This window comes from Emys orbicularis, chromosome 5 (assembly GCF_028017835.1).
Source record: "Emys orbicularis isolate rEmyOrb1 chromosome 5, rEmyOrb1.hap1, whole genome shotgun sequence".
NCBI classification, from domain to species: Eukaryota; Metazoa; Chordata; order Testudines; family Emydidae; genus Emys; species Emys orbicularis.
This window is the reverse complement of record NC_088687.1, coordinates 65,021,963-65,049,423: the sequence shown is the minus strand read 5'-3', so window position 1 is coordinate 65,049,423 and position 27,461 is coordinate 65,021,963. Positions and strand designations below refer to the sequence as shown.

Sequence of the window (27,461 nt, the reverse complement as noted above, 5' to 3'; positions counted from 1 at the left end):
CAAGTTCCTCTGGAAGAAACCTCCACAGTTTTGAAAACTTATTCTGGGGAAAGGTTAGTACCAAAAGAGATATTCCAGATGAAAGTTCAACTAGATGGACTATCAGTGGTGTTGTTCTTTATGTGACTGAAGGAAAGGAAAGTTGCTGACAGGTCATTGCCTGTTAAGTTCAATTTTTGGACCAAAACATGGAATTCTATCATTAGCTGCTGCTCATATGCAACTTTGGGCATTTTAAGTTCAGCTCACTCCTATATTATTCAATTCTGTAAAGGGTCTCAGTACAGCAATGCTGGTGGGCTGTCATACCCAAGCTTCTGTCAACCCAAAGAAACTTTGGACCAAGTTTTTTATCTCAATTTGATGGACAGGTTACCTATCACTAGCATAGCCATCAACAAAGAAACTACTAAGGATGATGTGCTTTCTCTTGTGATGGGAATGGTACTACAAGGTACAGTGTTGAATCATAAGAATCCTCATTTTACACAATTTGTGTGATGTCAATCCAATTATTGGTGAATAAAGGTTGCATCTTATGGGGAACGTGTGGTCATTCCAAAAAATCAGTTCAATCTCAGGTTTTGGAAACTCTTCATGAAGTAATTTTGGCATTGTATGGATGAAGGCCATATTCCAAAGTCATGTCTGGTGGCTGGGAATCAGAGACATTGAGAGGAAGGCAAAGTGCTGTACTGCATGTCAGCAAATTCAGCATGATCCTGGCCGAGCTAATCCACACATTTGATGATGGCCTCAGATTCCTTGGACATGTATTCATATGGACTTTGCCAGCCATTAGAAGGTTATGTTTTTGGTCACAGTTGATGCCCATTCAAAATGACTAGATGTTTTTTAGAATGACTTCTACTTCAGCTACCAAGACCATTGGACAACTTTGTACCTTGTTTAGTCAATTTGGTTTACCGTGACAGTTAGTGAGTGACAATGAACCTCAATTCTGTTCTGAAGAATTTCAGAGGTTCCAAGCTTCAAATGGAATTCAGAACATACATTCTGCTCTTTATCATCCTGCTACAAATGGACTAGCAGAACACTTTGTACAGACACTTAAGAATGCCATAAGAGCTAACAAGTCTATTTTGAATCATCATCAGAAACTGGACAACCTCGTCCTTGTCTATAGGAAAACACCATATGCTACTACCCATAAGTCACCTACAACTTTTTTTTCAGTGATCTTTACATATTTGTTGGGTCAAGGTACGTCCTGATGTTGCCTCATGTGTAGCTAAATCGCGAGCTATGCTAATTGCTTCACAATGTGAGACTTGTCATGATTCTTTTCAAGTAGGAACCTAAGTGTGGACTTTCAGCTACTGTTGTAGAGTGAAATGGGTACCTGGAGAGCTTGTAAAGTGCAGAACCTGTTTTGTTCATGGTAAATGTTCCAGTAGGACTTTCTATTTTTCTGATCAAACCTCCTTCCATTACAACTCCTATTTTCGATGACTCATTGGAAGAAACTTTGGTACCAGATCTAGCTGATTCATTACCATTGACTGTTCCTGTTGTTCAAGACAATGTTGCACCACCATTACCACATTATCCCAACAGAGTGCAAAAATGAGTGGTGTGCTTGAATTTATAAATTGTTTATCTAGTGAGTTGCTAGGTCAGAATAATCCCTTTTAATTCAAGAGTCTGCAGTAGTCTGCCCACAACTTTTAGTTAGGTTATATAGTGTTTTATGTTAGCCATGTAAATAATATAAATATATTTGCAAAGTATTTTAAAGTAGGGTGGAGAAATGTGATGTCCTGTTGTTTAAGTATTTTGGGTGCCCCATACTCCTCACCCCAGTGAAAAGCCTCACATTGGTTTTGATTTCTGTTTTGCTGTCAGAACAATAAAGCTACCACAGCAGACAGCTGTCTTTTAAATGTCTCCCCATGACTCTATCACCTTCTCTACCAACTCCAAATATAATACATACAATGGTGGTTTTGCCTAAAAACATTTTAAATCTCAAATGGTCTAATTAAAAACAAGATTTATTATGAAAGGAGAGAAAAATAAATTGGCTGTATAACATATACTCAAATTATGCAAAAACTAATTTAGATAAAACAGATTCTCAGCTGGTGTAAATTGGAACTTTGCCATTAGCTTTGTGTTAGCTAACGTGTTTTAAAAAACACACTTTTTATCCTAGTGAAGACATACCCCATGTGTCTCATCTCCCTTCTGTCTCCAAGAGAATGTCTACATGATGAAAAAAGGTGATTCTTGAAATCATAATTAGTTTTAACATGGACAGCTAACTGGATTGTAAGGGTGTTAAACTAGGTAAATATTGTTAAGTGGACTTTCCAGTTATGTTAAAGTAACTCTATTGAGCTAACTTGATCAATGAAAATAACTTTTTTGTCATGTATACAGGGTCCAGGTGATTCATGTAATCTTATATATAGTCTGAAATCCTTTTGATGTTAAAGGTGCTGTTCATCCTAATCCTAGATAATCCCCCAAAGATTTTTACACAGGTGTCCCTTGAAGTGAGAGATTACAGCTTCTTATAAAATACATGTTTTCCAAATCTATCTAGGGTATATTTGCTCAATTGGATAACCACTTTGTGGGTTCTTTGTTTCCTTTTAACGTACAATTCCAAAATTCCTCTATTATCTTTGACCTTACCTTGCCCTTGAAAAGTAACAAGTATAGGGAAATGATCATTCCCCATTCCTTTTTCCTTATATATTTCCCAGTTACATTTACTTGCAATATCTGCTGTTATAATTCCCCGGTTTAAGCAAGAAAAACTACCATCTGCTGCATTAAATCTAGTTGGGATGCCATCATTTAAAACCACTGGATAGAAATGCTCATTGATGAAAACAAAGCATGCACCATTTTTATCAGTCATCTTATTTACCCACAATTTCTTATTACTATTTAGGTCACCGCATATAATATATGGTCTTCTAGCTATTCTTCACTATTTCTTGTAGCTCTGAACTTTCTGATTTTCACATGGGTTATAAATATTATAAATCCCTGAAGATCTTCTGCATTGGGATCTCAACAGCATTATAGTCTAGGCCAGGGGTCAGCAGGATCAAGGTCTTTGCTTGCACTCTACACAGAAGAAAGGATCTGTGCAAGCAGATCCTAGTATAGGATTGGGTCCTTAATCTTCCTTCCATCCTCATGAAAAATATTTTTCCTCCTTTCTCACCCTTCCATTAAAAAATGCTGGGTATGCTATAGAGGAGGTAAAAAATAAAACCAAAAAACACAAAGCCACTTGTGGCATTTTCTGTTTTTTATTGTTGTTGGTTTTTTGTTTTTAGTATTTTTCTGCATCCAGTTATCAATTGTTGCTAGCTGCTCTACTTTGTATTTTATATTAAACAACAGAAGAGAGGGAAAATAGAGATTAGATTGGATGTGACCATGTTGTGTCCTTGCAGCAATCAACTATACCAATCTCCACAACAAGAAGCATGGATCCAAATCTGTCCAATATATTTTTGTTTTGTCATTGTATTTTATATCTGCATCTTTAAAAATCCAAACACATCGACAGAAACTATCTTATCCGAATGGTTTATTTTTAGGGAGTTGGGGGCAAAAAGGATTTGGAAAAAATACAAATAAAAATTTCAAATAATATATTTTTGTTTAAATCCTATGTAACAGGGTAGCTGGCCCCTTAATTGAAATCGGGCTCAGCTCCCCTGTTCCAATCTAGTTGTGCTGTGGTTTGTGTAATGAGGAGCTGCCCTTGGGAGCTATACATGAAAGACATCCCAAAAGCAATAGATAACACAGAACCCAGAGTCCAGAATGTGAGTTGGAAAGTCCTGAGACTAGAGAGAGTGTAAGAAAAGAGCAGTGCTAAGCTGAGAGCTTCAGTGAAGAGATGCCCTTGAAGGAGGAAGCAGTAAGAATTCCCTAAGGAGTAGTAGAGCCAAGTAAGGCAGCTGGGATCACTTACAAACTTCACCAGGCCAGAGAGCTGTGGTTAGAAAGGGCTGAAGGCTGATAGCAGTAGAGGGATATGCCTGCTGGCTCTCAGAGCTGGAGAGCTGAAGCCAGGGAGGGCTGAAGGCTGAGGAGTGATGAAGGGGTAGCCTTCTGATGATTCTGGGCAAGAGTTGGATCCATACCTGGGAAGGAAACTGTGTGGAGAAACACCCAAGCTAGAGAGGCAGGGGTAAATAGTGGTGAGAGATGCTGGAGCCCCATCTGAGTGTCTAAGTATGATGAAAAATTCCAGAGTTATACATGGTATGTTGCTGGACTGCTGGGACTTCAAAGACTGTTTGGACTGTGCTGGGGATTATGGCCGTGGGACTGTTTTAATAAATTAACCCTGCAAAGGCTGTCTGTATGTGGAGATACTGGGGACTCTGGAAAAAGGGAAAACGAAGGCAGGCTAACTTGTTATGCCGTGACCTGATGAAGGAGGGTGCCCCAGCTGTGGCTACCTTTTCACATATGGAGGACAACATGGGTAGCTGATCAGCCCAAGGGAAAAGGAAAATTGAGGCAGGGGCTCCTTGCAGGGCTACCCTTAGGTGGCAAGAGAATATTCTAGAAGCAGTTGCCCTATGACACCCTGTAAGTAAAATGTTTTATATATATATATAGTGTTTTTATTACATCTATTTTTTGTATTTATGGTGCAGTACATTAAACTGAACTTGTAACTTATTTTGTGGGGAAGAGGGAAGGACTGGAAGTTCACTGTGAACAGGGTGATGGAGGGACAGGGAGGGGGGAGAGGAGAGCTACTGAGACTTGGCTGGGGGAGGGAACTAGCTCTCGGCAGGAAGTGGGGGAGGTCCTGCTGGTTTCTACCTGCTCCCAGGCCCTGTGGTGGCTGCTCCAAGCCCCTCTGCGTCCCACGCTTGCATCTGGCCCCCCACCCTGTGTGCGTGCGTGTGTGAGAGAGAGAGAGAGAGAGAGTTTACATGGGGGAGATAGCGCACCACCCCCTTGATTTCACTGCCATGACTTGTGTGTTTTGCTTTTTGTCATAACCAAAGTGTGAGTGGTCAGGCCTAGTGGTTGAAACAGGACAGGAACAAGGCTGGGAACAGGAGTGATCGCAGCTGCAGTCATAAGTGCTGAACAGCCAAGTGACCTGCTGCTGCTGAATTTAAAAGCAGGCCTACTGGTTCCCTTCTGTCAATCAGGTAGTCCTACCGTAAGTAACCCAGCTGAGCTTGTTAATGTGCCTGGAGGCTGAGCTGGCTAGTCCTCAGCCTCAGCTAAATGAGCTCATCCTTGACACTTCTAAATCTATAGCTATTGCTTGCTATTTGTAAGAAAGCAAAAATCTCTTGAGCGTTTTAGGGCAATAAGTACTTGATTCAAAGTCCATTGAAGTCAGTGGGACTCTTTTTATTAATGTCAGTGAGTTTTAGATCGGGCCCAAAGGAAAGATCATATAAATTAGAGCTACTGTGGGTCAGCTCTAATTTATTCTTCCTTTTTTTTTTTTGGCAAATAACATATTCCTGTTCTTCCCCAAAATGTAACTGGCTAGTTGAGAAAATTCATTCAGTGTAATCACTGTCTCTGATCCACTTTTGCTGATCTATATCACTGAACTCTCAAACACTTAACTTCACTCAATGTTTGCAAATAGCCTGATGGGTAATGCCAATATCATGATTTTTTTCATTTGCCTGGGCTATTTTGGGGTAGTATCATAGAATCATAGAATCTCAGGGTTGGAAGGGACCTCAGGAGGTCATCTAGTCCAACCCCCTGCTCAAAGCAGGACCAATTCCCAACTAAATCATCCCAGCCAGGGCTTTGTCAAGCCGGGCCTTAAAAACCTCCAAGGAAGGAGACTCCACCACCTCCCTAGGTAACGCATTCCAGTGCTTCACCACCCTCCTAGTGAAATAGTGTTTCCTAATATCCAACCTAGACCTCCCCCACTGCAACTTGAGACCATTGCTCCTTGATCTGTCATCTGCCACCATTGAGAACAGCTGAGTTCCATCCTCTTTGGAACCCCCCTTCAGGTAGTTGTAGGCTGCTATCAAATCCCCCCTCATTCTTCTCTTCTGGAGACTAAACAATCCCAGTTCCCTCAGCCTCTCCTCATAAGTCATGCACTCCAGACCCCTAATCATTTTTGTTGCCCTCCGCTGGACTCTTTCCAATTTTTCCACATCCTTCTTGTAGTGTGGGGCCCAAAACTGGACACAGTACTCCAGATGAGGCCTCACCAATGTCGAATAAAGGGGAACGATCACGTCCCTCGATCTGCTGGCAATGCCCCTACTTATACAGCCCAAAATGCCGTTAGCCTTCTTGGCAACAAGAGCACACTGTTGACTCATATCCAGCTTCTCGGCCACTGTGACCCCTAGGTCCTTTTCTGCAGAACTGCTACCTAGCCATTCGGTCCGTAGTCTGTAGCTGTGCATGGGATTCTTCCGTCCTAAGTGCAGGACTCTGCACTTGTCCTTGTTGAACCTCATCAGGGTTTTTTTTGGTCCAATCCTCTAATTTGTCTAGGTCCCTCTGTATCCGATCCCTACCCTCTAGTGTATCTACCACGGCTCCTAGTTTAGTGTCATCGGCAAACTTGCTGAGAGTGCAGTCCACTCCATCCTCCAGATCATTAATAAAGATATTAAACAAAACCGGCCCCAGGACCGACCCTTGGGGCACTCCGCTTGAAACTGGCTGCCAACTAGACATGGAGCCATTGATCACTACCCATTGAGCCCGACGATCTAGCCAGCTTTCTATCCACCTTACAGTCCATTCATCCAGCCCATACTTCTTTAACTTGGCAGCAAGAATACTGTGGGAGACCGTATCAAAAGCTTTGCTAAAGTCAAGGAATAACACATCCACTGCTTTCCCCTCATCCACAGAGCCAGTTATCTCATCATAGAAGGCAAGTATGTTAATACAACAGCCATATTTAAAAGTTCTTTCTTCCTCAAGCCACATGTGACTTTCATTCATTTCAATGGGAGTGTCACCTAAAATCATGAAGGACAGTATATGTATTGTGACAAAGTTCTGTCCTTGACTCCGTGGGTCCTGCGTTTCCTGACGGATTTTTGCTAGCCTCAGAGGCTCACTGTGACCCTCCACATAGCCCTTCTCTCTCTAGAGGCAAGGGTCACAGTTTACTGAGCCATTTTCATCATAAGCCAGCAAGGGAGCTGAGGAGAAACAACCCTCCCTCACACAGTCTCTGTTGTCTCCCAGTATCAGTGATTAATCAGGGAGGGGAGGCGGGAGCCCGGGCCCGCCCTCTACTCCGGGCTCCAGCCCAGGGACCCTAAACTTAGCAGCTATGAAAGCTGATTTTTTGGAAATAGGGCATGTACAATTCCCTGGGCTACTTTCCCACAGCAGCCCCCACTCAATATCTTCTTCACAATTACCTCAGGGCCTCCTTCCTTGCACCTGATATGGATTCGTACTACTTCGTTCCTCCAACAGCACAGCTCCCTCCTATAGTTCCTGACACCCACCCCGCACTACCTGGGAGGCTTTTAACTAGTTCCAGCCAGTCCTTAATTGGCTTCAGGTGTCCCAATCAATCTAGCTGTCTCTCCTGCCTTCTAGAAGGATCTTAATTGGCCCCAGGTGTCTTGATTAACCTGGAGCAACTGCCATTTGGTTACCATGGTACCAGGGATTTGTTTAGCCTGGGGCTAACATACCTGTTCCTCACTACTTTACTGTAGCCATCTGGCCTTGCACCATCACATATCCCCCCCCCTCTGCTCAACACCATAGAGTTGGGCAACTTGGGACGCCAGGCAGTGTGCTCGTGACAGACCATCAGCGTTGCCATGGTGGCATCCAGCCCTGTGCCATATGCGGAACTGGAACGGTCGGAGGGATAAGAACCACCTGGTGACCCTTGCGTTCTTTTCCTTATTCCGCTGCATCCACTGGAGGGGTGCATGGTCCGTCACAAGAGTAAATCGCCGGCCTAAGAGGTAATAGCGCAGTGTCTCCATGGCCCATTTGACAGCAAGGCATTCTCTCTCAACTACTGCGTATTTCTGTTCTTTTGGGAGAAGCTTTCTGCTTAGGTAGAGGATCCTCTTCCCCCACCATTTGCGACAGAACTGCCCCCAACCCCACCTCGGAAGCATCTGTTTGTAAGATAAATTCCTTGTTAAAGTCTGGGGCTATGAGTACAGGGTCATTACAGAGGGCAATCCGAAGGTCTATGAATGCCCCCTCTGCTGCATAGGTCCACTTCACTATGTCTGGACCTCGGGCCTTCACCAGGTTTGTTAGGGGACTTGCCCTAGTGGTGAAATGGGGAATAAAACGTCGGTAGTAGCCTACCACGCCTAGGAACGCGCTGGCCTGCTTCTTTCGGGTCGGCCGGGGCCAGTTTTCAATCACCTCTAGCTTATTCGTTTGGGGCTTCACTATGCCCCTCCCTACAATATATCCCAGGTACCTAGCCTCTGCTAGCCCTATGGCGCATTTAGCGGGATTAGCAGTGAGGCCAGCCCACCTTAAGGTGCGCAGTACTGCCTCAACTTTCTCCAAGTGGGTTCCCCAGTCTGGCGTATGGATGACGACATCATCTAAGTATGCGGCTGCATAACTAGTATGGGGGCGCAGCAGCTTATCCATGAGGCGCTGGAATGTGGCTGGAGCCCCATGTAGCCCAAAAGGGAGGACGGTGTACTGGAATAGCCCGTCTGGGGTGGAGAACGCTGTCTTTTCTTTAGCTTCTTTGGTCAGGGGAATCTGCCAATGCCCTTTTGTCAGATCCAGTGTAGTTAAGAATCGGGCACTACCCAGTCGGTCAACCAGTTCGTCGATGCATGGTATGGGATATGCATTGAATTGGGATACTTCATTCAGTCGGCGAAAGTCATTACAGAATCTCATGGTACCGTCAGGTTTAGGCACTAGAACTATTGGACTGCACCACTGACTGTAAGATTCTTCAATAACCCCTAATTCTAACATTTTCTTTACTTCGGCCTTGATTTCTTCTCTTTTAGCTGCTGGGATTTGGTAGGGTCTCAATATTACCTTGGCTCCGGGGATCGTGTGGATATGGTGATAGGTCTCAGTCGTCCGCCCCGGTTTTGTAGAGAACACATCTCGGTTGCGATTAATCATGTCGGCTGCCTCGATCTTTTGGATCGGCGTCAAGTCGGGTGATATCCTCACTTGCTCATGTAAGTTATCCTCCTGGGGAAGGGTCTCCTGGGTGACTGAGCATGCCTCTCAATCATGCCAAGGTTTTAGAATAGTGATGTGGTAAATTTGCTCCGGTTTCCTTCGGCCTGGCTGCCGCACCTTATAGTTTACCTCTCCCACGGCTTCGATCACTTCATAGGTTCCCTGCCACTGGGCCAACCGCTTACTTTCTGCTGTGGGCACCTGGACCCATTACTCGATCCCCTGGTTGGAACCATCGAAGCTTTGCTTGGAGGTTATAATGGGTTCGTTGGGTTTCCTGTGCTTTCTCCAAGTGTTCACGTACAATGGGTGTAACTCGGGCTATCTGATCCCTCATCTGCAGTACATGCTCAACTATGTTCCTTCCGGGATTTGGCTCCTCTTCCCAGGCTTCTCTGGCTATATCCAATATGCCCCGGGGGTGGCGCCCGTATAGTAGTTCGAATGGAGAGAAACCTGTAGAGGCTTGTGGGACTTCCCGGATGGCGAACATGAGGTAAGGCAATAGGGTATCCCAATCTTTCCCATCCCGGCTCACTACTTTCCTGATCATGGCCTTGAGGGTCCTATTGAAACTTTCCACAAGGCCGTCTGTTTGAGGGTGGTATACAGAGGTCCGTAGGGTTTGTACATGGAGCAATGAACAGAGATCTTTCATCAACTTGGACACGAAAGGTGTCCCTTGATCAGTCAGTATCTCCTTGGGTAGCCCAACCCGGGAAAAGATCTGTACTAGCTCCTTAGCTATTGTCTTGGAAGCCGTGTTGTGTAGGGGGACGGCTTCCGGGTATCGGGTTGCATAGTCTAGTACAGCAAGCACATGTTGGTGGCCCCTAGCTGTCTTCTCTAGGGGCCCAATCAGATCCATGGCTATGCGTTCAAATGGTACCTCTATTATTCGAAGAGGTATCAAAGGGGCCCGCAAGTGCGGGCGAGAGCTATGTAGCTGACACTCTGGACAAGAGGTGCAGTATCGCCGGACATCTTCATGTACTCCTGGCCAGAAGAACCTCCGCAGGATCCGTGCCTGGGTTTTCTCTACCCCTAGGTGTCCTCCAAACAGGTGACTGTGGGCGAGGCTCAATATGGCTTTTTGATGTTTTCGTGGCACCAGAAGTTGATGCATCTCCTGCTCCTGCATTTGCACCACGCGGTACAGGAGATCTTTCTTCACTATAAAGTAAGGTCCTGGACCCCGGACCTCCCCCTCCACTGGTATCCCATCTATCTCAGCCACCTCTTTCCTGACGTTATCATATCTAGGGTCCTCTGCCTGGTCCCGCCCGAAAGTCTCTCTCCCAGGACTAACCTGTCTGAGCTCCCAGGGGCCGGCTTCTGCTTCTTCCAACGGCTCGCCGCTGTCATGGCTGGGGCCAGCCTCTGGCTCACCTTCCATGGTGGTAGTTTCTCTGATGGCTGCTCGTGTCCCTCTGCCTACTAGGGCTGTCTTCTGGCCCTGGGTCAGAATCCGGGTTCCCAAGGCCTTCGCGGCCTTCCTTTCTTTTTTTGTCTTCTGGGCCTTTTGGGGGGGCTGAGAATAGATCCTGAGAAATCTCAGCGAACATTGGGGGTTGACATTCCCCCAATGATGAGTCGCTGCCAACAGGGTCCCCACCTCCCTCCAGCCTCTACGGGGGGAGTAAATTATCAAACCCTGGATAGTCCCTCCCAATGACTACAGGATATGGGAGTTTAGGAACTACGCCCACTGTCACCTCAATGGGGTTCCCCTGAACCTCTATCTCCACTGGGATGGTGGGGTAATGGCTCATGGCCCCATGCATACACGTCACTGCTACACGTTTGGCTTGTAGCAGCTGGCTACTTTTTACCAGCTTACCCGATATAAGGGTGATGGCACTCCCCGAGTCCACAAGCGCTGTAGTCTCTGCTCCATTTATCGTCACCGGCCTGGTGTAGTTACGCGGGGCTAATGTGACACCTGCAAGGTGGATAAGGGAGCACGGGATCTCCCAATCCCCCAAGTTGCATTGCATAGGCTCCTCAGTGCTGGGACACTGTGCTGCTATGTGTCCCCATTCCCCACATGCATAACATCTATAATTGTTTCTAATCACTCCCCTATCACAGAGGTTAGGGGGTTTAGTCCCAGGGTTCCCCCCACTCAGGCCAATCCCTTCCTTCTGAGGTCCCCGCTGCTTTTCAGCCCCCCCCTTCCTCCACCTAGGACTCCCCAGGGGTTTGGCTGTCCCACCTTCCAGGGTTGGGGTTGGGTGCTTGCTTCGAAAGGGGCCTTAGGGGGTTTAGTCCCAGGGTTCCCCCCACTCAGGCCAATCCCTTCCTTCTGAGGTCCCCGCTGCTTTTCAGCCCCCCCCTTCCTCCACCTAGGACTCCCCAGGGGTTTGGCTGTCCCACCTTCCAGGGTTGGGGTTGGGTGCTTGCTTCGAAAGGGGCCTTCCTTGGGTAGTCGGGTCAATTCCCTGGCTGTCATGTGTCTTTCTACCAGCGTGATCATCTCATCATAGGTGGATGGATCGTTCTGGCCTACCCATTTGCGGAGATCTGGAGGCAGTCCTCGCATGTAATGGTCCATGACCAGGGTTTCCAAAATCTCCTCCGGGCTGCACACCTCGGGCTGTAACCACTTCCGTGCGAGGTGTATGAGGTTGAATAGCTGGGACTTCGGGGGTTTGTTCTCCTGGTACTTCCACTCCATGAACCTCTGGGCCCGTACCGCTGCCGTCACCCCTGATCGTGCTAGGATCTCTGCCTTCAGTCGCGTATAGTCAGTGGCATCCATGGCAGGCAAGTCAAAGTAGGCCTTCTGGGCCTCTCCGCACAAAAAAGGGGTGAGAATGCTGGCCCACTGCTCCTGGGGCCATGTCTCACGCTGAGCAGTCCTTTCGAATGAGAGGAGATATGCCTCTACGTCATCTTCTGACGTCATCTTTGGCAGACAACCAGTGGCCCTCAGGGTTCGCGTCCCATCTGACCCCCGGGCCTGGGTGGTGAGGATCTTTAGCTGGTCCACTATCTCTTGCAAGAGGGCACGATCTTGGGTTGCCTGGCCCATTAATAATTGATTGGTTTCTTGCTGTAGCCGCATAGACTCCTGTTGCGCCTTTGCCTGAACCCGGGTGGCCTCCTGCTGGGCTGCAGTGGCTTGTACCAGAGCTCTTACCACCTCCTCCATTGTGATACAAAGCAAACCAACCCCCCCCCCCCAAAATCCAAAACCCCAGTGCACTTTTTTTTAACCTCTTTCTTCCGTCACGCTGTGAATGATGATCCCACCCCTGACACCAGTTGTGACAAAGTTCTGTCCTTGACTCCGTGGGTCCTGCGTTTCCTGACGGATTTTTGCTAGCCTCAGAGGCTCACTGTGACCCTCCACATAGGGTCACAGTCTACTGAACCATTTTCATCATAAGCCAGCAAGGGAGCTGAGGAGAAACAACCCTCCCTCACACAGTCTCTGTTGTCTCCCAGTATCAGTGATTAATCAGGGAGGGGAGGCAGGAGCCCGGGCCCGCCCTCTACTCCGGGCTCCAGCCCAGGGACCCTAAACTTAGCAGCTATGAAAGCTGATTTTTTGGAAATAGGGCATGTACAATTCCCTGGGCTACTTTCCCACAGCAGCCCCCACTCAATATCTTCTTCACAATTACCTCAGGGCCTCCTTCCTTGCACCTGATATGGATTCGTACTACTTCGTTCCTCCAACAGCACAGCTCCCTCCTATAGTTCCTGACACCCACCCCACACTGACTAACTGAGAGGCTTTTAACTAGTTCCAGCCAGTCCTTAATTGGCTTCAGGTGTCCCAATCAATCTAGCTGTCTCTTCTGCCTTCTAGAAGGATCTTAATTGGCCCCAGGTGTCTTGATTAACCTGGAGCAACTGCCATTTGGTTACCATGGTACCAGGGATTTGTTTAGCCTGGGGCTAACATACCTGTTCCTCACTACTTTACTGTAGCCATCTGGCCTTGCCCCATCACAGTATGTACACAATGCCTATTAATACTAATCCACATCAAAGATCTATGGATTAATAATAACTAATTTTTTGAGCTAGACTATGGCAAATTCTCCCCCACCTCTTAAAAGGCATAAATCCAGCTTTATGTGAGAAATCCTAACAGATCAAAGAATATACTCCTTCAGTCATGAGGCTGAACTTCCATTGCCTTTAGTAGTGACACTATCTAAGGAAGGACATCCAGATTTGGCTCATAATTAGTCAATTTGGGGTAATCCTAGTAATTGCAGACCAGTGAACTTCACTCCAGTAGCAGGAAAAAATTTGAAATGATAATTTAAAAATGGAATTATAAAACATGATGAACATAATATAAGAAGGACAAACCCATACAGCTTTCTCTCAAGGAAAATTGCGCCTCTCTAATCTATTAGAAATTTTTGAGTGCCAACAAAATAATAAAGTGGTTGACACAATTTATTTAAACTTTCAAAAGTCTTTGATAAAGTCCCTCACATGAAGATACTGAAGAAGCAAAGTTGTCATGAGGTGAGAGGTAAAGTACTGTCATGGCATAGAACTGGCTAAGAGACAACGTGGAGGAATAAATAGTCATTTTTTGACATGGCAATGGGTTAAGAAGATGCAATAGGGTTCTGTGTGGGCTTGGTGCTGTTCAAAGTATTTATCAGTGATCTGGAAAAGGAAATGAACAGTAAAGTGTCAGAATTTTAGATGACAGGGTTAGTTAGGTTAGTCAAGACTAAAATAGACTGAGGAATTTCAGAAGTACTTAATAGTGTTGGATGAACAGGCCTACGGGCAGGTCTACACTACCGATTAAGTTGACCTAACTTACATCGCTCAGGGGTGTGAAAAATCCCCCCCGGCAGTGATGCAACTTTCATGCTCTCCATATCGGTGCTTTGTCAGCGTGAGAGCATCTCTCACCGACATAGCTTGAACTTCTCACTGAGGTGGAGTAATTATGCCGATGGGAGAGCACTCTCCCATCGGCATAGCGTGTCTTCACCAGACACGCTACAGCAACACAGCTGCATTGGTGTAGTACTGTAGTATAGACTTGCCCTAAGTGAAATTTAGTGTTGGCAAATGCAAGATAAGGTGCATTGGAAGAAATATTCTGAACAACTCATATACATTGTTGTGTCCTAAAGTAACCAGCCATTCAGAAAAAAAAAAGTTGGGGGTTATTGTGGGTGACTCAAGGTAAATCTCTGCTTAATGTGCAGTGGCAATTAAATAAATAAAAAAACTTCAAACAAATCTTGAATGCATAAGAAATTTGATGAAAAATAATAATTAAAACATTATTCCATGCCTGGAATACTGTTTAATTCTGTCCCTTTCTAAAAAGGATACAACAGAAATAGAGGGGGTTTAGAGGTGGACAAGAAGAACTAGATGTGTAGAGATTTAATGAAGAGAGATTTAAAAGTAAAGAATTATCTAGTTTATAGAGAGGAAATAACAGGAGATATGGCAGAAGTATACAAAAATAATGCAAGGGATTGGTCCTGCTCTGAGCAGGGGGTTGGACTAGATGACCTCCTGAGGTCCCTTTCAACCCTGATCTTCTTCTATAAGGGATAGAGAAAGTTAATTGAGTGCTTCAATTGATCTATTGTCAGAATACAAAGACAAAGAAACATTCAATGAAAGTGAAAAGCAACAAATTTAAAATGATAAATATGCAACTAGATATCACCGAAAAGAAAAACTTAGTATGATTTTTTTAAAAAGATTATCCTTTTATATAGCTAGGATTTAAAAACATTTTTGGAAAGGATATAAATTTCCATGCTTCAGGGCATAAGCCAATTTTTAACTGATGAGGGTTTAGAAAAATAAAACAAAACAAACCTCCCAATAGAGGAAAATTTTATTCCATAGCTGTCCACTATGGGGTTTCTTGCACTTCCTTTGAAGCATCTGGTGCTGGCAAGTATAAGAGGCAGGATACTGGACTAGAACCACTGATCTAATGCAGTATGGAAATTCCTCCAGCCAAAACTTTCGAAAGCAACTAGTGCTTTAATTTGTAGGTGTCTAATTTGAAATGTTTTGAAGGTGTCTGAATTTCCAGAAAATACTCAGCATCCACCTTCTGAAAATCAGTCCCCCTTAAGCTGCCTCTGGCAGCTGCTCAGTATTGGAGGCACCCCAAATCACTGCTGAATTGGTCAATGTTCCTATGTGCAGTAACTTTAAAATCTTGGAAGGGATAAATAAGCATGTCACCCTAGCTAAAATTTCTATTCCAGAAACATACATTTAAATATTTGTAAGTCTCTCTCTATATATGTTAACCCAAATCTAACTTGTATTTTCCAAAACAAACAAAACCTGGTTAAAATACATACTATTTTGTTTGATAATCAAATGTTATTGTTTATAATCACCCAGGTAAGATTTCTTTAAAGCACTCAGTTTGTCATATTTGTTTTCTCATTTTTAAATAACAAGGTTGGAAGACAGAAATCAAATACAGTCTCCTTTGCACAGCAGGCCTGTACCAAAGCTCTCTGGGGCAGGGACTGTCATTTACTGCAATTTGTACAGAGCTTAGCACAACCTAGTTGTGGCCTTTAAGTGTACTACAACGTGATTCATTCAAAATAGACAACCCCTGTCCCTGCCTCCCTGGTTTCAGAGTCTCCCGTATGTGTGGAAGAAATGCAGCTCTGCTGTGTAGGAGGGGAGCAAGATTCTGGAGGGCCACAGAAGACCCTGGTAGAGCACAAGTGGAACTTTCCCCGGGGTGGAGCTGAGCCTCCACTGGTGCATAGATCTTCTGGCACAGTCAGCTCAGGGCCATTGTTTTGGAGTAACCTCTGAGGAAGTGCTGCAGAACTGCATTATGACTAGGGAAGGGAGATGATTCATCCTCCTTGCCCTCTAACACATCTATCAAGCATCCATCCCCTTACTCAGGCTGAGTGCTGGACTGCCAGCGTGAGGCTTAATGCACTCAGGTTAGTGAGTCCGTGGCAGGTTTAATAATATTTGAGATGATGATACTTGTACAGGTCTTATCCTGAAAGATGTTACATATCATCATTTCCTACTGAATTTAATGAGATTTGAGGGCACTCACTGATTCACAGAACTGGGGTTCATCCTGCTAAAGAAACAGCACAAAAGCTCTCCCAGAGTGTGGCTGCTTTAAAGGGGGCAAGGATGTAGCTTGATTCACTGAACAATGCTGCAGGTTACAAAATAACATTTCAGAAGAAGGAAGATAATGGTTATCAAATGTTGAATGACACAAAGTAGCATTTCAATTTATTTACGTAAGTGGATTAATGTTCTCATTTCAAGGTAGATGAAATAATATGTAGTGATGAAAGAAAACTAAGCTGTACCATAAGCATTTAAAAAAAATCTCTTCCTATTTCATTTCTAAATATCAGGGGAACAATTTAAATGAAGGGTTTAACTATGCATTTATTTTTTCAAATACAAGCCAACTGCCATCAAAACAAATAAACAAAAACCCATAAATATAGGAGACTTTCACAACAAACAAATGTCACCATAATGATTTAAGGAATTTGACAATAAATAAAGAAAATGAAAAATTGGCCTGAAGTACAAAGAGCCTGATTCTCCATTCAGATCCCCATGGACAACCCTTGCCAGCCCTCTCTGAAGTCAATAGGGCTGTGGGTCTGTCCCCAGGGACCTGCTTACAGCAATAGGGCCAAAGTCTGTATGTGGAGCTGAACTTCCTCTTACTTTGGAGCCAGGCGTTTGACTGGGCCCACTATCAAGGCTGCTGCAAGTTGTGAAGTTTGGCTGGAGAGCCGAACCTGCCCAAAGCTGGGCAGTGTTCCGAGCTAGGGATCGAGCCCATCTCCATTTCAAACCCCACAGCCAGGGGTGGCTAATGAGTTGTGTTACTGAGACACCCCAAACCAGCGACGCTTGAAGGGTCAGAAAGGCTCCTTGCGCTGTACTGGAGACAAGACGCCCTGACTCGGCCAGAGCGAGCGGCGATGAGCCGTTCCCTGCGATCTGCTGTGACCTGGCAACAAACATCCAGCTGATGAAACCAGGAGCGGCGGGGTCATGGGGAGAGAGGGCAGAACTCGGCCGAATATTCCCTCCCGTGTCTTGGCGGCCTTCACAAGCGCCGGGGGCTCCCTGGAGGCTTGGGGCCGTTGTCTGGAAGGTTAACGTTTGTTTTGCTTGCTCTGAAGCCTTCCCCTCTGCCCGAGACTGGCCGGGCTCAGCCCCAGCCCGCTGCGCCGCGCTCTGCGCTAGCACCTGTTGGATCGCCAGTTGGCAGTCAAAGTCAGAGAGAGCCAGGCGGCTGCAGCAGCAGCAGCTCCGCTTTGCGCCGCTTCCCCTCTTCCCGGCTGCGCCGCGCAGCGGCAAGCTCCCCCCACCCCAGCAGCCCCCGGCTGGGCTGGCCACTCCGGCTTCCTGCGCGCCCCTCCTGGCGACGCGAGGGGTAACCTCCTCCGGGCGGGAGCCCTGGGCCAGGCCGGTTCAGCCGGGCGGCCCCGGGCAGAGGATCCAGGGAGAGGGGTGCGGGGCAGGAGGAGAAGGGGGATTCGGGCAGAGGGGGGCGGGGGAAGGTGATACAGCAGGGAAGAGCTGAAGGGCTCGGGAGGAGGAGGGGGACCGCAGGGAGTAGGGGCAGGCTCCTGGGGGAGGGGAGCCGGGCCGGCTTGCTGGGGGCTTCGGGCGGCGGAGCTAGTCCCGACTCTTTCTTTTAACGCGAACTGCTGTCGCGTCAAACTCAAACCAGGTGCCGGGCTCGGGCTGTGTGCAGCCGCTGGCGGGGGAGAGCGGAGCGGCAGCAGCCTGCCCCGGCTGTGTGCGCTGGGGCAGGCACTTTGTTCGCTCTCCCACCCCCTCCCCTGAGGCCGGCCGCCGAGGGGCAGGGCAGAACCACGCGAAGGAGGGGGGAGCGGACCCTGCGGAGGGGTGAGGGACGCTGCCCGGCTGGCAGCGCGGCTGTCTAGCAGAGGGCGAAGAAGGGGTTTCTCAGGGAGCTCGCCTTGTTCCCCGCCCCCTCCCCGCGCTGTTCCTGCTGTTTTGCTTGTGGAGCTGACAGGTGCTGCTCCGAGTCAGCGGCGACTCCTCTCGTCCCCTCCTCCCTTGGCCCCAGTGTGCGCTGGGCGCCTTGGCCAGCCTTCTCCCTCCCAGCCCCGCACGGATTGCGGAGCCCTTGCGAAGTTGGTTTGGGTCCAGCTTTTGCTTTGATCCTTTAGCGTCCCCGTCCCCCCCCAACCTGAGACACGGAGAAAGGCGCTAGGACAAAGTTTTGGATGGGATTATGTGGAAACTACCCTGCACTTCTGCGCTGCCAAAGCAGGCTCAGGGCTGCTTTCTCCCCAGCGGCGCAGCCGTCGCCTGGTGGTGGTGAAAGAGACCCGGGACTTGCCGGCGAGCTGAACGTGCCTGGTGTGTGTGATAACTTCCCCCGGTCAGCCAAATGCTCCTCTTCGCCTTTCTCCTGCTGACATCTGCCCTGGCCAGCCAGAGACATGGAGCCCAAGCGGAGTCCAATCTGAGCGTCAAGCTGCAGTTCTCCAGCGCCAAGGAGCAAAATGGTAAGGCACGGCCAGTGTTCCCATCCATGCTGGGGAAGGAGGGCAGGGATGCATTAACTCTGCAATTTCGGAGGCCGGGCTGTCACGAGCCTGTGACCCTCTCAAGTGAGTGTAACTTCACAATGCACAACACACCGTGCAGGCAGTCCTGAGTGAGACTGTAAATATCTCATTGAAACTACTGCGGGAGGGGGGAAAAAATCTTACATCGCCCGAGTGAGCCTTTAAGATCGAAGCCCAAATGAATGAGACTTGGCAGGTCTGTCTTCGCTGTATGTTTGTCACTCCAGGAAACTTGTCAGCCTCGTTAACTGAAGCAGGGGAGGTAAAAAGGCACCAATTAACTAACCAGAAGATAGCAAAGAAAGAAGCTCACAGCCTGTTTGGAGACTTTATTTTGTAGGTGGTGGTTGTTTAAAATGTTTCTTTCCTTCCTTTTTGTTTTTCTAACCACACCTTTGTGCCCTAATCCTTCCTTCTCTGGTGGGGTTTTTTTGTGTCTGTTGATGAATGAGCACTATTTTGTATGTGCTGGAAACCAGCTATTCCTGCATAGGAAATGAGAATTACTTTCAGCTTTCAAGTGTACCTGAAATGTTTAGAAAACTCTCAGATGCAAGTTCCCTTGGGCGGGGATTGCTCAGAGCTGGAGAAAGGCTCCTTTCATACAGCAAGGGCAGCTTCAGGGTGTGTAATTTGCTTAGCCTCTGAACTCCATATGATTTACATTATTCAGATTTTTAAGGGCCTTTTCTCTTGATCTACTATTATGAAGTCATTTTAAAGACTACTTTAAAAACAGAAATGTTGTGTACCACATGAAACCACAGTATTTATGCAGAATGTCTACAATTATGCTATTAAACACCCTGTTTTCCAGTGATGTATGTCAATATATAAGGGGGGAAATCTTAGCATTTTGCCTGTTAGCTAGACTGTTGTTTCTCCTAGACAAACCAACTTAAAGGCGCAAGCAAAATACTCCCAAAGTTTTAGTAGGTTATAAATGAAATGTAACAAAAATGCAAATTTAAAGACTTGCTAAGTTCAGCAAAAACTGTCAGCTTTGAACTTGGGACTCCCTTGATGTAAGTATTATATACTGCATCTTTTAATACAAAACAAATAAAGAACTAAGTGGCCTGTTACAGAATGAATAGAATGTGTGGTGTTATCAATTTTAGCAGAAGAGATTAATATTGTTGCTGTTTGCTAATGTGATGACATATGGCACCTGCAGACTGCCAGGGATACTGATCAAAGAGCAGCACAGGGATCAGTCTCTAATCAAAGCAACTGCAAAGGGCTAGGGGAACGTGATCAAAAGAGTCAGAAACCCAGCTATACCCTGACAGGAAAATTAATCAAACTAACCTTTGTCCTCAGTACAGGAAAATATATATGTTGTGTGAGAATAGAAATATCTCCCATCCTCCCAATTCATCTGACTGATGGAGGTTTTAGGGAGCCAGATAGAGATAAAGTGAATTCAGGGCAAATGTAATGAAAATACGCTTTACTCTCTTATTTATGTGGTGTATACAAAGCGCATATTGAAGTGTATGAATTACCATTGTTTTCTCAACGCAGACAGAGTTCACAGGAGAGACATAACAGGTTGTCAGTCTTCCACAAGAGATTTGTTATGTGACTGTGCAACAGGGTCTTAAATAGGCACTAAGGCCTTATTGCCTAGTTGTACAATAAGAAAGTCTGAAAAGTGAAACTGCTACACAGGAGAGAGGTAGAATTGCTATAAAATAAATATTTATGGATAATATAAATAGTTATATCTGACAGCACAACTTAGACACTGTTCATACACTGGTAATGCAGCTGCCTGAGGTCAAGCTTCAGGTGGCTAATGATCCAGTTCGTCACTTTGTGAGGTACAGTAACTATATCACAGAGTCTTGTAACAAATACAAACCCAGAAGAAACAGAAAAGAGTTCCAAAAACGTTACTCTTAATATATTAAATATAGTTCATATAATATAGCCATCTGAATTGTTGTTTACCTATGCTTTCATTTCTAGCTCTTAACTGTTGCACTTAGTCTAATGTAAAAATTTAGCTAAAACTAAAACCAATACTTAATTTTTTTGACACACTTTAATTATTTGGGGGATCAGTAACGTTGGTCAGACCAGTTTTAACTTGATTTAATTAGAGTGATTTTTTTTAACTCTACAGCAATCTAAAGATTGTATAGCTTTTAGCTAGAGGCAGGTTAAAACTCCCTGTAGTTGGCTAGGAGATGTTGCTGTTCACATGCCAAAGCTTTATATACAGTGTTTTGGTTCAAAGAAAAAGGGGGGGGGGGGTGGCTGGGAGGGAGAAACACTTTTCTTCCTCATCCTAGAAATAAAAAGTTCTGTCTCCTAATTGCTAAATTGATATCTAGCCAAACAGTTGTACTACAAAACAAATTAAAATGGTACTGACTTCATGCTAGAGTAGCTATTATTGGTTCAAACTGCTCTGGGAGTTAGTTAATAACTTTATTGCTTGAATAAAGTTAAGCATGTGTATAAGTATTTGCAGGATCAGGGCCTTAGTGTCAAGAATCCAAACCATTAACTTGAAGATATAACTGTACAGTGTAACTCAATGTGGTTTTTTTTTGGGGGGGGGAGGGGGCGGGAATGTAAGGAGTTCTCTTGTTATATTGCATATTAGGAATTACATTTTAGATACTGATTTCCTAGGCTGAATTTTTGTACACAATTAAAAGGTAGAAATTCTCGTGAGAAATAAGTATTTTACCACCATCTGCCAGGAATTCAACATGATGGGTGCTGTGGGGCCAATATAGTTCTACATGAAACCACTTAAAACTGCATACTTGCTTTTATCAGCCCTTTGGTATAATCAGTTCAAGTTTCTTGAAGGTTTATTTGTAAACTCTGCTTGGCATTAAGGAGTCTTAAAATTATTTAATTCTGGAATATCTTTACTAAGTTGAATTACAAAACTAAAGATTAATAAGTGGTTACATTTGGAGGTTCAAAGGTGAGCGATCATTTGGTAGGCCTGAGATTGGAGTATGTGATATACTTGGTGGAGGCTGCTATTTATATGGATGAATAGTTTCCACATTTCTGTGTAATTTTGACCAAGAGGGTTCTGCTTGAATGGGTTGGCAAGTTTACAAAGCTTTGTAAGTTTATATCATAGCTCTCTAAAATACATTCATTGCCATCTTTGTACCCATACCAAACAAGGGGCCAAGAAAAAATTCTGAGATTCAATTAGTCTTTTGAGAAGTTCCCAATCTCCCTTGCATAAAATGGTTCAGGGATGATTTGGATTTTTCTTCCTCCTATTACCCCTCACCATCTCTCTTTTCCTGTTACTCCTTTCATCCTGCCACTTTCGAACCTTTCCTTTTGTCTTTCATTCCCCCCATTCATGGCTCTATAGTTTCACATTTGATAAGTTGGATGGGCCAAATTCACCACTGGCAGAAGTGAGTGCAACTCATTTACCACAAAGGAGATTTGTCTATTGATCTATCAGCAAATTTGGTCACAATATAGAAGTGACAGGAGAATGTAGGTCCCCTAGCCATATTCTTGGCTGTTGTGGGGCAAGATAAATTTGTAAAGCTATTCTATGAAACTATAGAAATCAGGCTATATGTACGAGAATATTACATAATACTTCTTTGTGTAAGATGACAGGAAAACCTATTATCAGATGCCATGTATAACAAAATAGTTTATCTGTAATCTGCATTTAAAAAATAATGATAAACTACTATAGAACTTCAGGAGACCAAAGGCTTGAGATCAGTCAACACACAACCAAAATCAACTGGTTAGAAATATTAATTCACATGGAATCAAGTTTCGAGCATGAATAGCAGCAATCACAGGAAGCACACCAGTGTATGTGCTGGTTTTCTACAAGTGATTGTCTCATCAACGGTGCCTCTGCTTATGATTTAGTGTTCTAGTTCCTGCAACAATTTGTTAAATGATGATAAAAAGTGTAGTCCATAAAGAATTCTGGAATGGAGAGTGACACCACTCTTAGTAGAGCCTGAATTATTTACAACGAATCTGAAGTCCACTGGAGGTTGATACACTCAGAAACCTCCAGGCTGTGGCCTGCAAAAAGCTCCATGAATGTGGGTGGAGTTTTAATATACAGCTGAAGAGCCAGTGTTCATTGAATCTCCTTCCCATGGCTGGCCTCCCACAATAAGCCATGGGGTTGCATTACATATCTTCAAAGAGAGATTGAGGCTATGTAGGGGAAGGTAACTGATTGTAGTATGGTCAGGGGCTGGTGCTGGATTTTCCTTGGAGGACTGAGTTCACTTAACTCAAAACTCTAAGCAGTCCTATAGAAGCCTGTGCATTTTATATATCCCCAATCCAAATCCTACAAGACTCAGAAAGTAATGATTTCAAGAATAAACTTAATTTAAATTGAATATTTAGATAACAAAACGACTCACAATAAAACAATGCATTTCAAAACAGTCAGATCTAAATGTTCTGCTACCAGCTATAACTGGTCTGACAAATACCAAGAAAATCTGCTGACTAATGCTGGGTGGTGCAGTTTTGTGCAGTCTTCTTCATTGGCAAATAGATGTCACATGTTCAGAATTATATTTATCTAAAAGGAAAAGTAGATCCGAAAAACTTCTGAAGTTTAATCTGTTTCTGTTTAGTTCAAAATGTGGTTTGGTGTGAAACTTTTAAAACCCTTTTATGGAAAGAGTTAAGAGTTGTACAACACCCTTTTTAAAGTTTTAAACAAGGGATTATGTGGCAAATTGGAAAAGTTTTAACAAATATTCAAATGCGTAATGAGTGTAGTAAATAACTATGCAATAACATTTTAAAACTCATCATTGGCTTTGTAGTTTACTGTTAACATTAGTACCACTACTATTTACAGTACTACTTGTAACCTTTCTTTATTTCAGCTACTCCTTTCTGTTATGTAAAGTTTGTTTTAGTAGTGTGGAAAGTTCCCTACATGTTCCCATTTCTGTGCACTCCTGACTTTTCTCTACATTTGTTACATATCTAAAATTGAATATTGAATACAGTTTGCTTAAAATCTGATTTCTTGCAGTTATTGTTTTCTAATAGATTTACAGAACTTGAATCACAAATTAGTGTTTAAACTATGTTGGTTTCCCCCCCCCCACCTCATACAGTACTTTCATATCAGAGAGAGAAACAGAATGTATACCTTGAGCCCATGAGAGCCATTCTAGTGAAGGTTTCATGATGAACTCTGTAGATAAAGTCATCAACATGGTTAGGATTTAATCCTAACCTTTTGGTTCTAATTATTATTCCAGCCAACATGTAGTAGCAAAGTTGTGCTTTGCTGCCTGCAGCAGTGGTATTGCATTATAGCAATGTTTTTCATGTAGTCATTAGACCTGTCTGGCAATTCCTAACTGTTGCAGTCTGCTCTCCTTTTCACAGGGTTAGCTTATTTTAGTGGAATTTAGGCTGTTACTCCACCTCTTTATGGCTTTTTGTATGTAAAAAAGAGCTATTTTCACCTCAGTCACAAAATGGATGTCATGCAAAGTGAACCTCATGGTGGGTGAGCACTCTGGAGGATGTCTCAGTAGACAAGTAACTTTCAGCAGAGTACATAGCTTTGTAAAGCAATTGTACTACAGAACAATAACAGAAGTAACATTCCCATATGTGAATGTTTAATAAGCACTTAAATAAATTTATATGTACCTGATTGCTTTGGAGCCAATAAATTATTTGCACACTGTGGCTTATTCAGACCTGTTACTCCTTGTTCGGAAGACTTGTACAGCTTTTATTTGAATCTGAAATACTTGAGAACACCACATAGATGAAACCTCAATGTTTTATTAGCACAAAGCTGCAGTATAATTTTCACATTCTTGAGAGACTTGTGGGATACTATTTTAAGTTTTCCAGAAGATTTATGCATTCTTCTTGGTCCACATTTGTATCAGCTGCAGTATGCACCTGCCTTTTGATCCCTTTGCAGAGAGAGCATATTGCCAATATTACGCTGGGGTTATATACAGTTAATCACATGCTCCCACAACATGTTATTTGGATTTAAGTCCTGTTGTATTAATGGGTCCTCTGATGTAATACAAATAACAGATAAATAATAAAAACAGCTAATCTCTGTAAGTTGGTGGGATGGTTGACTAGAAACAAAACATAACAGGTATTCTGGAGAAAATCTTTATGAACAGAAAGCAAGCAAGGTAATATAAGCAAAAGGAAATATCAGTTAAAAACTTCCTCAGTCTCTGGATCAACCGAGTCCTTAGAATCAGGTTAGTGAGAGCTGTCTTGCCCAGAGTTTCTCCTCCCGGGCTGGCAGGTTAATTCTCCACTCTATTGCAAATATGTCACATGAATGCTAAGTGGTGTAAAATATTGCCATTCTGATTTGGCATTTTACATTCCCCTTGCACAGGTGTAAACAACTGTGCAAGGCAGTGGAGTATCGGGCCTTCTGTCTCTGAGGGCTTATCTTCAGTGCAGAGTTTACTCAGGTTATAGCTCAATTGTTGCCCCCTGGGTTTTTTAACTCAAGTTGGCCCATCAGGGGGTATAAATTACACTTGAGATAGCAGAAACTCATTAGCTGCTAATTCAATCCATCTGTGCAGCTTGAGTGTTGTTTGCTAGTGTGGCTGCTCTTACTTGAACTAGACTAAGTGCAGAGGAGTTAACTCTGCAGTGAAGACATAGTCTTAGTTCATCCTTTTTATAGCCTTTCCACTTATGTGGGTATTCATGGGAGGGTAAAAGAATTTGAGTAAACCTCTCATTTACTGGGAACCACCTAGTGTCCCTGCACCTTGTCACATTTCAACTCTGATAGAAATAAGGCAGTGTTCAAAAGTTATTTTGCATACAGTCAAATTCTCTTGTACTAATAGTGGAAGAGATGCAAAGGAGGAGTCCTTAAAACATTATCTTTTTTTCTATGGCAATTTGGCTCTTATTAATTAATTTTCGTGAATGAAGTGTAAACATTTACTGAAAATATGATTAAAAGCAAGATGAAAAGATTTTTCAAGTCTTCTCCTGTTTCCTCTGCAAAAAACCCCAGATACTTCCACCCTTGAAATTCTTTCTGGATTTTTATTAATATGTATTTGTGGACCTATCACCAGAGTAGAAGTAGAGAGGGCAATCGGTTAAAAAGTGGAAAGGCACCAGGTCTGGACAACATTCCAATGGAGGTTTTTAAGGTGGACTCAAAGAATACAGTAGACAGTTTGACAGATCTCTTACAAAACATATGGGAAGAAGAAACCCCCCAAAAACAAATAAGTGGGAAAAGGATCATATAGTGAAGCTGTCAAAGAAAGAAGATGTCAGTCAGTGTAAAACATGAGGGGCATTCAATTGCTGTCTCTCCCAAGTAAGATATGTACACAGATTTTTCTAGACAGAATAAAGAAAGCAATAGAATAAAGGTTATGATGAGAACAGGCAGGGGTCAGACAGGTGAAATCATGTATAGATCAAGTAGTAATGATAATCCTGTCATCATAGGACTGTTGATCAAATGGCAGTCACTATTTTATATGAATTTTATAGATTTCCAAAAAAGTCTTTGATATAGTGGAAAGGACAGTTTTATGGAAGTTGCTACATCACTATGGAATCCCTCAGAAATTTGTGAACAGTATTCAGAGCTTCCATGACAATACTAAATGAGAAGTTATACATAATAGCGAGCTGACTAAACCATTCAAGGTTACAACAGGTGTCAGACAAAGATGTCTGATGTCACCCATGATCTTATTGGTTGTGGATTGGGTAATGAGAGAGACCATAGAATAGCCAAGAGGCATACAATGGACTTTCACAGAGAAGTTAGAGGACCTTGACTTTGCAGATGACATCAACTTACTATCCCATACCCACAGAGACATGATCTCCAGGCCTACATACAATTAAAGAAAACTAAAAGCATGAGAATCAACAACAACAAAAAACACTTATACCACTTTCTGGGACTGATATAGAAGAGGTCCGATATTTTTTATATCTTGTCAGCATTGTAAATACAGCAGGTGGTACAGGTGAAGACATTAAAGCCAGAATAGCAAAAGCTAAACAGGCTTTTGTAACCTTAAAGCCGATCTGGAGAAATAGAAATCTTGCTCTCCAAGATAAACTTGAAATATTTAACACTATTGTAAAGTTGGTCTTCCTGTACAGTGACTTGGAGACTTATTAAGATTATCTAAGCTCCAGGTTTTCATAAACAGCTGTCTTAGACAAATCCTCAATATCAGATGGCCAGAAAAAATCACCAATGAAGAGCTCTGGTGGAGGATGAAACAGAAACCAACAGGAGAGGAAATTATGGAATAAAAATGGAGATGGCTAGGACATACATGGAGGAAAGTAACATAAGAAGACAGGCATTGGACTAGAACCCCCAGGGCAAGAGGTGATGAGGTAGACGAAGGAGAATATGGAAATGCACAATAGAAGCAGAATTGTAAGCTATCAGAATGACTTGGTAAAAAGCTCAGACCACCGCAGAAGACAGGCAAAGTTGGAAGGCAGTGGTGAAGGCCTAATGTTCCTCATAGACTAGAGAGGCATAAGAGGGAAGAGATGATTACTTGTTTTAAAGTAGTGCTTAGGGTGTCAGAAGGCCTAGGGCTTCATTATGCTAGGTGTTTTACAAACACACAGTGAGAGAGATTTTCCCTGTCCCAAAGACCTTACAATCTAAATAGACAAGATAGATGG

The 27,461-nt window shown here is 44.0% G+C and overlaps 1 protein-coding gene across 1 annotated transcript in view; it reads left to right on the top strand.

The window, feature by feature from the left end:
- The first annotated feature begins 18,583 nt into the window (after positions 1-18,583).
- PDGFC (platelet derived growth factor C) overlaps positions 18,584-27,461 on the top strand; it is a 227,784-nt gene continuing 218,906 nt past the window's right edge. The window contains exon 1 of the mRNA XM_065405478.1: positions 18,584-18,701. Within this exon, the coding sequence (XP_065261550.1) occupies positions 18,584-18,701 (118 nt within the window). The remainder of the gene's footprint in view (positions 18,702-27,461) is intronic.